The 13,367-nt window shown below is 45.4% G+C and overlaps 1 protein-coding gene across 1 annotated transcript in view; it reads right to left on the reverse strand.

Annotated features, from left to right (window-relative positions):
- Positions 1–529: 529 nt before the first annotated feature.
- Positions 530–13,367, reverse strand: part of DRC12 (dynein regulatory complex subunit 12 homolog) — a 162,190-nt gene continuing 149,352 nt past the window's right edge. Inside the window, exon 7 of the mRNA XM_073566466.1 lies at positions 530–2,525. Coding sequence (XP_073422567.1) covers positions 2,397–2,525 — 129 coding nt within the window. The 3' untranslated portion in view covers positions 530–2,396. The remainder of the gene's footprint in view (positions 2,526–13,367) is intronic.

The raw sequence follows: 13,367 nt of genomic DNA on the forward strand, positions 1-13,367 counted from the left end.
TATAGGGTGCTATAGGAGAATAGGGACAGCCGTCGCACGAGCGGGGGCGCCATTCTCATTTTTCTTAGGGTGCCAACCTCCGCACCTAGGTAGGTGTCCAGACAGAAATATATGTAGTGTCAGTTCACTGTTTTCCACACATTGGCTGAGTGAAACTGATACGAGTATGTAGCATCATTTATCACTTTTACATTTTTCTCGTCCCTTTTTTCTTTTTGGTGAGGTTTTTTTTTTTTTTGGGGGGGGGGTGGCTGCTCTCTGCAGCATCTATTGACTTTGTTTAGGAAGACTTTTTTTTGGCCACATAACTGTACTGGCAGACAAAATTGGCTGGCAGATTTTTTTTTTAATTTTAAGAAATCATGTTTTCCCAGCAATTTCAGAAGCCCAATCTGGTTAGGTATACTATATAGGGCATATCTGAATTATAATATAAGATTTTTAGAATACACTTACTAAAAGTTACATTTTAATAGAGTTGTTTTTCAGTAAGTCGGGAAAAATAACTTTTGTAAATAAAATATATAAAAGAAAAAAATCACAAATCTTTTTTCCACATCAAAACAAACTTTATTATAATAACAAACAAAGCTATTTTAAAAATAATTGGCACTCCATTGTCCATAATTACCTAAAAATACAACTATCACAATTTTTTTTGCAAGGTAAACTGCACAAAAATATTATACTGATTTCTGTTACAAAGAGAATTATTGTTAAAGGGAAAACATGATAACGACAGAGAGAAAACTTCTGGTGTCTGTGATTCTTTATTCCAAATATATGAAGAAATACAGTATACAGCTCTGGCAAAAATTAAGAGACCACTTCCAAATGTTCAGTTTGTCTGATTTTTCTCTTTATAGGTATATTTTTAAGTAATATGTAAATTGTTCTATTAGTCTATAAACTACTGACAACTTTTGGAAGTGCATTGAGCAGCAGGGTGGTGTGCTGGTAAAAGGGGGGAAAAAAAACAAAAAAAAACCTTTTAAATCTTCTGCCTGAGCGAGTGTGACCTGAGCATAAGTGCGAACTGTGGTAAGTGTGTGACTTGTGATTCAGTGAAGAGGTATTTGGAAAACCCTTCACAAATACCTGTGTGAGTTGCTGAATTGTAGGTTGCTGAGTGCTTTCTACCTGTTCAATTTTTGGGGGGCTTGGGGGCTTGTTTAACCTATTTTTTCTCTTTGCAGGGTTAATCTCTTATTTTACTATCTGTGTTTTTAAGGGTTAACTATATTGCATGTAAATCTTGAGGTGTAACTATATTCACAAGGGGTTAATTAAGGGTGGGAGTTCATAATTAAGGGTTTATAAGGGGCAGCTGGTTTGTGCTCAATTCCTTTTGGAAGTGCATTGAGCAGCAGGGTGGTGTGCTGGTAAAAGGGGGGAAAAAAAAAAAACGCTTTTAAATCTTTTGCCTGAGTGAGTGTGACCTGAGCGTAAGTGCGAACTATGTTAAGTGTGTGACTTGTGACTCAGTGACTTTGGATTCAGGAAGTTTCCAAGGGAGGTATTACTGAATTACTGTTATATGTTATTAATACTTTTTATTATTTATTATTATTGTGCATTTATATAGCGCCATTTATTCCATGGCACTTTACATGTGAAAAGTGGAAATATAGACAAGTATAATAAACAAGTGTAAGACAAGGGACACACAAGTACATAAGAAGGGACCCTGCCCGCGAGGGCTCACAGTCTACAGGGATGGGTGAGGATACAGTAGGAGAGGGTAGAGCAGGTCGTGCGGGGGTTCAGTAGACCAAGGATCATTGCAGGCTGTAGGCATGTCAGAACGGTGGGTCTTCAGGTTCTTCTTGAAGGTTTCCGTTGATGGTGAGAGTCTGATGTGTTGGGGCAGAGAGTTCCAGAGTATGGGGGAAGCATGGGAGAAGTCTTGTATGCGGTTGTGGGAAGAAGAGATAAGGGGGGAGTAGAGGAGATCTTGAGATGAGCGAAGGTTGCGTGCGGGTAGGTACCTAGAGACCATGTCACAGATGTATGGAGTAGACAGGTTGTGGATGGCTTTGTATGTCATGGTTAGGGTTTTGAGTTGGAGCCTCTTGGCAATAGGAAGCCAGTGAAGGGCCTGGCATAGGGGGGAAAGATGTGGGCTCAGCGCCGGGGGACATGACATGCACTGTAGATGTATGATGCATGTCGTAAAGGGGTTAAAAACCTCATATGATTAAAAGACATTCAAAAGCCGGAGCATAAGCACAGCAAGTTGTTTTTACATAGAAATGCATATGTTCATTCATTTTAGCGGTTTCTGGGTTTTTTTTTTCCAGCAAGTTCCACCTGAAAAAGACATCGTCTGCACATACCCAAATGCTGCTGGAACTCAGACCAATCTCTGACGGTAAAAACTGGCGCACTGACCAAACTCAGATGTCCAAAGGATTTAGTCCACAATCTTGAAGCATATGTTTGTGTTTCTGATGAATTGTTAAGGATTCTTTTTCCCATTGTTGTCCAGTTAGTGTGAGTTTAGACAGTATCCGATCCAGACAGGACTATTAGGGAGATACAACAGAAACTTTTCTAAACATGAGTATTAAAAAACTGGTTTAACATCTATTTGTTTGACAAAACCCCAGATAAACCTGGTCTCATACGGTGATGGATCTAAAAGATGTTTATCAGAACTAATATATTTCTAAACAGTGAACACATGCCTAGAATAATGGCGTATATACCATATAAATATATGTTATTATAGAAGTGAAATCACAATGGTAGGTGTAACCTCTAAGAACTTTTCTACTAATTAAATTAGCAGGGTGGCTGTGTAGGTTCCGAAACAACAATATAGATTATACCTAATTTATAGTAAGCAGATTTGCCAAGGAAGCTTTGAAGTTATATTCAAACTAGCCTGGAAGTACATGGTTAAGACCCACCAACACACTTATAAGTTGTTTTGCTTGTGGCTTCAAAACTTCATTTCTCATCACTGGCAGATGTCTTAATTACTTTTTGTTGTTGTAGGATGAATACAACCATCCTGCTAGATTTATTAGCAAAATTGTTCTGATGGGTTTAGTTTAATTTAAAGAAGCACTCTCATCAAAGTTTTTCTTTTCAATATTTTGCTTTGTCATATTACATAACACTGTGCACTTACAATTGCTAATTTTACCTTTCTACCCAGCCAATTCTCTTTTCTTTATGTATAAACAGAAAGTTTCTTTAACCTCCATGAGACACCCCCTCTTCATCTTCTGACCCAGCTCTGCCCTCCCCTCTCCCAGAGATATTAAGGCTATGTGCCCACGTTGCAGAAATGCTTCGGAAATGTCTGCAGCATTTCCGCAACTCCCTGCCGCAGGTAAAACGCATGCGGAATTCGCATGCGTTTTTCCCGCAAAACACAAGCGTTTTGCAAGCGTTTTTAGCTTGCAGAATGCTAGCGCTTTTCCAAGCAATTTGAAGCATCGCTTGGAAAAGTGATTGACAGGTTGGTCACACTTGTCAAACATAGAGCTTGACAAGTGTGACCAACTTTTTACTATTGATGCTGCCTATGCAGCATCAATAGTAAACGATAGAATGTTAAAAATAATAAAAAAAATTAAAAATAGGGATATACTTACCCTCTGGCGGTCCCTGGAGTCCTCAGTGATACTGCCAGCAAGTTCTGTTCTCAGGCGTGCTTTGCCCGAAGGACCTTTGATGATGTAGCGGTAGCGTAACCGCCACGTCATCTGGGGTGATTCTCGCAAAGCATGCCAGGGAACGGAACTTGCCGGCAGTGTTGCTGAGGACCGGGAGGACTCTGGGGACCATCAGAGGGTCAGTATATCCCTATTTTTATTCTATTTTTTACAGGAATATGGTACCCAGGGCATGGAGGAGAGTCTCCTCTCTTCCAGACCCTGGGTACCATCCGCATATGAAGCGCTTACTTTATGCATGCTGGGCATAGCCACATGCCTAAAGTGAGCATTTCAATGCAATGCTATGGCGGCAGAATCGCCACGATTCTGCAGAAATAGTGGACATGCTGCGGATTTTACCGCTATGCAATTCCATAGGATTGCATGGGATGCGTTTTTAAGCGATTTTTAAGCATTTCCGTGGCCGTAGAACGCTAAAAAAATGCAACGTGGGCACATAGCCATGCAGTGACTCATGAATCATGCAGGTAAAATTGACCTCCTGTTTCCACACAGAGCTTATAAGGATTCAACTTAGTTTTCATCATGTGGTGTCATAGACCTATGGAAAAGAGAAGAATTATCTGGGTAGAAAGACAAAATGAGCAATTGGAAGTACAATGTGCTATATAATATGACAACTGCAATATATTAAGATGATAAAAATGTTGATGGGAGGTGCGCTTCTTTAATTTTACATTTGCCATGGAACCTCTGCTAAAGATCCGCATGCCTGTTTTGATGGTATGCCTGTGAATACCAGCTTCTGGCTGGTGTTCATAGGAGACCTTGATTTGTGCTATGTACAGCAATACTTTGGTAATGCTGTATATAGCACAAGCGATCAGATGACAGCAGATTAAAGTCCCATAAGGAGTCTAAGGCCAGCATCACACTTGCGAGAAACTCGCACGACTCTCACATTATAATACCCGTCACTGCCAATGGCACTCGGGATCGGAGCGCTCATCTGCATAGAAATACATACAGCTGAGCGCTCCGGTCTGGAGTGCTGGCGGCAGTGCCAGGTATTAAGATTCAAGTCTTGATATATCCCTGTTCTGGTATGCATGTCTCCTCGTCCCTGTCCTTTTATGCATGTCTCCTTATACCCTATCCTTGTATGCATGGCTCCCCCATCCCTGTCCTTTATGCATGGCTCCCCCGTCCCTGTCCTTTATGCATGGCTCCCTCGTCCCTGTCCTTGTATGCAAGGCTCCTTATCCACTATTCTTGTATGCATGGCTCCCCCATTGCTGTCCTGATATGCATGACTCCCCCCCCCCCCCCCCCCCCATTGTTGTCCTTGTATGCATGGCTCCCCCATCGACGTCCTTCTATGCATGGCTCCCCCATCGCTGTCCTTGTATGCATGGCTCCTTATCCCCTATCCTTGTATGCATGTTTCCTATTAAAAAAACAAACATCCTACTGTACTTACTTTGCCTGCAAGCCTTTGATGCATCTTGTTCCAGCGCCAGCAGCCCTTCCTGCCAAGCGATCACGTGTCCCCCCGCTCATTAAGGTAATGAATATTCTCTCCACACCTATGGGAGTGGAGAGGCATGCATATTCATAACCTTAATGAGTGGGGAAACATGATCAATCAGTCGGAAATGCTTCTGGCGCCGGAACCAACAAGATGCTGTGGGGGCGCGCCGGAAGGTGAGCAGAATGTCTTCTGGAAGCCAGTGGCTGCGGGTGTCACTGTGCACGTTATAAGATAACTGAATATTCATTTTTCTTCAGCCGCGGGCACAGTTACAGCCACAGCCGCCGACTCCTGCCTCCTTTGGCTCACTGCTCCGCCACTCCCCTATGGCCCGAGAGCCCTCTGGGACAATTGACTTGTGTATAAGCCGTGAGGGGTGTTTTCAGCACAAAAAAAGTGCTGAAAAACGCCGCTTATACACAAATATATATGGTAAATAAAAAATACCATGTATTTTAGTTTCAGCATTACCGTATTGACCGGGAGAATCATATTTCCAGGTCATTTTTAATGCATAATGAACGCCATAAAATACCCCCACCCCAAAAAAAAAAAAAAAAAAAACCGGCGGAATTGCGAATTTTTTTTTTTTTTTCAATTCCCTCCTATTTGGAATTTTACTTTGCTATTTTTCAGTACAATATATGGTAATATATAGTGTCATTTAAAAATACAACTTGTCCCACAAAAATAAGTTCTGGTAAGGCCATGTGGATGGAAGTATTGGAAATGGTTGAGGCCCTTGGAAGAAATAGAGAAAAAAATACATGCTACATTGAAAAATTGCCCAATACAAAACAATTCAATTGTGTTTTTATTATTTTATTCACAACCTAAAGGTTATGTGTCATCAAAACTTTTAACCCCTTTACCCCCCAAGGGTGGTTTGCATGATAATCACAGGCCAATTTTTACAATTCTGACCACTGTCCCTTTATGAGGTAATAACTCTGGAACGCTTCCATGGATCACAGCACCATGGACATGAAATTACTGGTATTGAAAGGTAACTTCACCTTTGACATTCTCACTGCAGGAATGAATCACATGGATTTATGTCTTTTTACATCAATTAAGGAATTTGCTCCTAAGACCTTGTGGGGGCATCACATTACCAGACCCCAATCAGAGGACAATAAAACTTTCTCTCCTTATCTATGAACTGGTCCAATATTTATGTTTATCCCTTTTCCATAATGACAATTCTGCTTCATGTCACTTATCTATTGCATTCTTTCTGTGCTGTGTGGTGCATAAATATGTGATTCTTCAGATTAGTCAATGCCTGATGAAGAGACCTGAGTAGTCTCGAAAGCTTGCAATGTGTTACCATCTTTTCAGTTAGCCATTAAAAGGTATCAACCACTGAGGACTCTCAATTCTGAATATTTTTCCATGGATCTGGTGATTCTGACATTGTTTTCTCGTGACATATTGTACTTCATGATAGTAGTAAAATTTCTTTGATATGACTTGTGTTTATTTGTGAAAAAAAAAGTGTAAACCCCCACAAGTGACCCCATTTTGAAAACTAGACACCAAAGGAACTTATCTAGATGTGTGGTGAGCACTTTGAACCCCCAAGTGCTTCACAGAAGTTTATAACGTACAGCCGCAAAAATAAAAAATCATATTTTTTTCACAAAAGATTTTTTTCGCCCTCAATTTTTTATTTTCACAAGGATAACAGGAGAAATTGGACCCATAAATTTGTTGTCCAATTTGTTCTGAGTACGCCGATACCCTATATGTGAGGGTAAATCACTGTTTGGGCGCACAGCAGAGCTTGGAAGGGAAGGAGCACTGTTTGACTTTTTCAACGCAGAATTGGCTGGAATTGAGATCAGACGCCATGTTGCATTTGGAGAGCCCCTGATGTGCCCAAACAGTGGAAACCCCCCAATTCTAACTCCAACCCTAACCCCAACACACCCCTAACCCTAATCTCAGCCCTAGCCCTAATGGGAAAATGGAAATGAATACATTTTTTTAAAATTTTATTATTTTTCACTAACTAAGGGGGTGATAAAGGGGGGTTTGATTTACTATTTATGGTGGGTTTTTATGTTTGGCAGCTGTCATACGCTAAAAGACGCTTTTCCAGGTCACCACCTGACAGCACCCTGGAGGACGTCCTTCTCATCCGTAGTGGGACAGGAAACCACGAGAGTTTAAAAGGATCCTCCCCCTACCACCCCTCAGTGTTTTTCCTGTCCCACTGCGGATAGGAATGATGAGAGGAATATCTGACCGTTCCTTACAGATGGTCAGGATCGGGGGGCCAAGCCTTTTCCCTTCCTACCTGGAGATATCTGCAGCTGACACCCGACAGAGGGTCCCCCAGCTACTCCGGTGTAGTGCTGCTCCCGGATGCCGGGTCGCTTCCTCCTGACGTGGGCTCTTGACCCTGGACACCACCACTGCAGTCCACCTCTGTTGAGTCTTCCAAGCCCACAAGTGCTCCACCGGCAGCTACAGTGCCTCCCCCGCCTGACCCGGGAAACTCGTGCCCGGAGGAGAGGCGCGCAGCAAAAGCCGCGCATCACAGCCCGGGGGCACCTCAGATCGGCCGCCCCATCGGAGGAGGACGTGCAGGCCGGGGCGCGCATCACAGGGGTGCCGGGCCTTGTGTCGCAGGCCGGGGGGGCGCATCTTCAGCAGCAGCACGTCACTTCCGGTCGTGTCATCGGCCGGGGAGCGTCATCGGCCGGCAGCGCGTCACTTCCGGTCGCAGCGCCACTAAGGCCTCTGGCAGCGACCGGCCAGTACCACACACCGCAGCGGTATAGGCCCACCAGGGAGGTGGGCAGGCATCCGCAGGAGCAGGTCGGCAGCGCAAAGTGGTTCGCAGGCTCTGCTTCAGAGGGGCCAGGTGCAGAGAGCCAGGAGGCCCATCACAGCTTACAGATGTGTATTTTCACAGTGGCCAGCAGACAGCGGCAGTTTCCATTGCTACAGGAAGATGGAGGACCAGGCTGAGGCGGGAGCAGAGAGCCAGGGTCATGTGAGTAACCTCTAAAAGAAGTCACTGCAGAGCCCGTAAAGATAGACCCCACAGAACCCGTATTTTATATGTTCTAGGGGGAACCTCCACCTCTGAGAGAAAGGAGCCTAAACAGAAGGATAAGAAGTGTCCGGTTTGCTCTAAGAAGCTGAAGGACACGTGGCAAAAGACCCTCTGTGACGCTTGTGCAAAACGTATAGTGGGGGAGGAGCAGGCTACTTTCATATCTAACATGAGAGTGATAATCAGGGAGGAAGTACAGGCCTCGGTATCCGGTCTAGCTACTCCCCAGACCCCACAGCCGAATCCCCAGTTATCCGGGAAAAGACAGAGGGAGTCGGATACGTCTTCTAAAGACATTATGTCCGAGTCAGACACAGAGGAAGAGGAGATCAGAGAGCACCCAGAAAGGGGAAGGAAATACCTGTTTTCGTCTGGGGATACAGACGAACTATTGGGGGTGGTGCGGCAGACTATGCAGATCGAGGAACCCCCTCCTTCTCTTTCAATACAGGACGAAATGTTTGGAGAGTTACGCTCTCAGACTTCAATGGTCTTCCCAGTGAATACCCACATACGGGCGATGATACTGGAGGAATGGGAGGAGGCAGAAAAAAGGTTAACTATCCCCAGAGACTTTAGGTTGCGTCTGCCGTTTGACCCTGAGGAGGTCAAAGTCTGGGAGGAAGTCTCCAAGATAGACATCCCCGTAGAAAAAGTATCTAAGAAGACGGCAATTCCGTTTGAGGATTCCTCAAGTTTGAAGGAACCCCTAGATCGGAAAGCAGATGGGCTCTTAAAAAGGGCCTGGGAAAGCTCAGCTGCGGTCATAAAAACGAATATAGCCGCAACATCGGTAGCACGCTCCATGCATCTATGGATAAATGACCTGGAGGAGCATCTGTCAGACAGAACCCTGAGGGAAACCATCCTGAAGTCCCTCCCCTTACTTAAGCTAGCTACTGGGTTTTTGGCCAATGCCTCGGCAGAATCGGTTAGGTTCATGGCCAGAAGCCAGGCCTTGTCCAACACAGCCAGAAGGGCTATCTGGCTTAAGAGTTGGATGGGTGACATGCAGTCAAAAAATAAACTTTGCTCAATTCCCTTCTCGGGGGGCAGGGTCTTTGGGCCTGTGCTCGACGACATCTTAGAGAAGGCATCAGATGAAAAAAAGGGGTTCCCTGAGGAGAAGCGTAAAAGATACCAGCCCTTTCGTAAACCCGGTTACAACCAGAGAACGGACTACTGGGGGAAAGGGAAGTCGGGTAGATGGAGCTACCCCAAAGGGGGCGAGGGTAGAAACAGGAACAGAGAACATCTTTTCCAGCCCAGGGTCCAGCTCCCGGAAGAAATGACGCCACCAGAGTAGGGGGGCGATTGCTCAAATTCACGGGAGAATAGCAGAAAGTCACCTCCAGCCCCTGGGTATTATAATTCATCTCAAAGGGGTACAAAATAGAGTTCAGCTCTCTGCCCCGAACAGATTTTTAGTGACCAGTTCACGTCTCAGTGCAGCTTCCCCCATGTGGTTGGACATTCAAGATCTCCTAGACATGGAAGCAGTTACTCTGGTTCCTGTCCAGGAGGAAGGCAGAGGACACTACTCGAGCCTCTTTGCAATAAAAAAACCCTTGGGGGAAACCCGAACCATAATAAACCTCAAACCCCTAAACAAATGGGTAACTTTCAGGTGCTTCAAAATGGAATCGATAAAGTCTACGATTCCTCTTCTGGGGAAGGGCGAGGTAATGTGCACGTTAGATCTAAAAAACGCATATTACCATGTCCCTATCCACCCGGATCACCAAAACTACCTCAGGTTCGCGGTCGAAAGAGACGGCACAATATACCACTATCAGTTTCGCTGCCTACCCTTCGGCCTAGCATTAGCCCCGAGGGTCTTTACAAAAGTAATGATAGAGGTAGTGGCCTACCTAAGGGCCAGGAATATCACGGTGGTCCCGTATCTAGACGACTTCCTAATTATAGCCGATTCAGTAACCCAGCTCAGGGTCGACTGTCAATCCTCAATCTACACGCTGTAGAATTTAGGATGGATCATAAATTGGTCAAAATCCGATCTCATACCCAAGCCCAGAATAAAATTCTTGGGGGTCATGTTAGACTCAAAAAGAAGGATGTCTTATCTACCAGCTGAAAAACAGACCTCCATGCAGAAGAAGATTCGTCAGTTCTCAAAGAATCGGGTATCGGTCAGAGACGCAATGAGAGTCCTGGGACTGATGACTTCTTGCATTTCCTGTGTCAGATGGAGTCAGTTCCACTCCCGTGACCTGCAACACACGGTCCTAGCGTCCTAGGACAGAAGGCAGACCTCACTGGACAGCAAAATACTGTTAACCCTCCGGGTCAAAAGATCGCTACTATGGTGGACCGTGCCGAGAAACCTAAAAAGGGGTGTCTCGAGTTCAGACCCTGGAGGTTGTAGTGACAACGGACGCAAGTCTATTTGGCTGGGGCGGACATGTCGCAGGAAGGTACTACCAGGGGCGATGGAGTCCTGAGGACAGCAAAAGATCCTCCAACGTCAGAGAATTACATGCGGTCTGGAAAGTGCTGCTCGTCGCCGAATCTCACGTGAAGAACAAACACGTCAAAATTCTGTCGGACAACACCACAACAGTGGCCTCTCTCCGTCACCAAGGCAGACCAAGACATCCAACACTTCAGGCCTTAGCAGATCAGATTTTCAGATGGGCAGAGAGGGAGGTCATCTCAATCTCGGCCGTACATCTGGAGGGCTCCCGTAACCAGATCGCGGACTTCCTCAGCAGAAGAAGGATAACTGCAACGGACTGGGAGCTCAACGACGAGGTGTTCAGCAGCCTGTGCGACCGTTGGGGACAACCAACAGTAGACCTGTTAGCGGACAAAGGGAACGCAAAACTCAGGACCTTCTACTCCCTGAACCCCCTGGGAAATCCGGCAGGAATAGATGCCCTATCACAATCCTTTAGCAGGGGCCTGTTGAACGCCTTCCCGCCCCTAGCCCTCATTCCATGAGTCCTCAGGAAAATCTGCGAAGACAGAGCCTACTGGCCAAGAAGAAGTTGGTTCCCCCTGCTCAGAAAGCTAGCGGACGAGGAACCCATTCTCCTACCAAGAAGGAAAGACCTCCTCCATCAGGGTCCGGTCCTACATCAAAAACTGGAAGCTTTCCAGTTGTCAGCTTGGATCCTGAGCGGCAAGTCCTAAGAGCAAGGGGTCTATCGGATGAAGTCATTTCTACCCTATAAGCAAGTAGAAAACCTGTGACCGCGGCAATATATAACAAAATCTGGAAAAAGTTCTGCAGCTTCTGTGGAGAGGAGACAGTCGGAACTGACCAGCCCGACATCCTGAAAATACTCGACTTCTTGCAGGAAGGGTTCAGGAAAGGCCTTAGACCCAGTACTCTGAGAATGCAGATAGCAGCCTTGAGCGTGTTCTGTGACACAGCCCTGTCGGCACACCCGTGGGAGGCCGGTTCTCGAGATTCAGTGCAGATGCTTAAACCCTTAATTAGAAAGGGCATACCACCTTGGGACCTTTAATCTAATCCTCAATACGCTGTTGTGAGTTCATTTTCCCCTCTGTCACTGAGGCCTGGTGAACTCCCTGTTCTAGTGAAGGAAGGTAGTGAGCCTGATTATCAGGCACCTGGGACTAATGAAGACGATTGGCTGAGTGGAGTCACTGACTGGATTTAAGGCAGCCTACTCCCTTTCTGCCCTGCGGGTGATTTCTCTGTGGACTCTTGGACACCAGTCTGATTCCTGCTCTCCTAAAGTTAAGTTTTCTGTTTTGCCTTTTTGCATTTAAGTTTTGTTTTTGTTTTTCTTGCTTTTTGGATTCTGCCACTCCCTGCTGGAGTGTGCAGTGTTCCGTTAGCTCTGTCTTCTGAAAGTACCTGAGTGCTGATTTAGTTTTTGAAGCTTAGTTGCTTCAGGGCCATTTTTATATCAGCTTGTTGGCTTTTGTCTCTGATAGGGTTTTGGCAGATTGCAGACAGCAGCCTTCCTATCCGTTCCTATCTAGGTAGTTTTTGGGCCCCGTCTTTGCTCAGCCTGTCTTTCTGTCTGTGTAAGTGTTTTCATCTTGCTTCACCGTCATTATATGTGGGGGGCTGCCTATTGCTTTGGGGTCTGCTCTGGGGCAGTTAGATTTCCCCTTTCCTTCTTTAGGCCAATGTATCTCTCCGGCTGTGATCGAGGGGTCCAGGTCATCGTAGGAACCCCCCACGGCTACTGCTAGTTGTGTTGATAGGTTCAGGGGTCTGCAATCTGATAGTTGCCAACTTCTCTGGTTTTCTGGACTTAGCTAGCATTTCTGTTTTTGCCTCCTACGGTGACTCAATCATAACAACAGAATCACCCGCCAAACCGCAGATCCTGGGGGTACTCAATAGCAGGAAAGAATTGTGTTTAAAAAAAAAAAAAAAAAAAAAGTGTGTATATTCTTTCCTCAATATCTCTGAGGTCGTAGGGGGAATTTTTTTTTCTCTCAAAGGAGATAAAGCAAGTGTCTGATCGTGTGGAGCAGCTCGCTGCTGAAGTGCGAGGAATTTCCGCCTGTCTTGCTCGTTCACATGCTGTTGAACCAAAGATCCCCACACCTGATGTATTTTTTGGGGATCGATCTAAATTTTTGAATTTCAAAAATAATTGTGAATTATTTTTTGCTTTGAGGCCTAACTCGTCAGGGAGCCCCGCGCAGCAGGTTAAAATTGTCATCTCTTTGCTGCGCGGCGATCCCCAGGATTGGGCGTTTTCTTTGAAACCAGATGACCCTATTCTGACTAATGTGAACGCATTTTTTCAAGCCTTGGGGTTGCTGTACGACGAACCTAATGCTATTGATCAGGCTGAAAAGACCCTGTTAGCATTGAACCAGGGTCGAGAATCTGCAGAGTTGTACTGTCAAAAGTTCCGAAAGTGGGCGGTCCTTACTACCTGGAATGATAGTGCCTTGGCTGCTCTCTTTCGGAAGGGTTTGTCAGAAGCCGTAAAAGATACTATGGTGGGATTTCCTGTTCCCTCTGGTCTGGACGATTCTATGTCTTTAGCCATTCAGGTTGATCGGCGTTTACGTGAACGCAGGATTACACGAGAGGTGTTGCCACCGGTTGAACAGACGTCTGAACCTATGCAATGTGATAGTTTTGTCTAAGGCGCAACGTCAGGAATTCAGAAGGCGCAATAAG

The sequence above is a fragment of the Dendrobates tinctorius genome, unplaced genomic scaffold, assembly GCF_039654945.1.
Source record: "Dendrobates tinctorius isolate UK_male_01 unplaced genomic scaffold, ASM3965494v1 ptg000018l, whole genome shotgun sequence".
In the NCBI taxonomy this organism is placed as follows: Eukaryota; Metazoa; Chordata; class Amphibia; order Anura; family Dendrobatidae; genus Dendrobates; species Dendrobates tinctorius.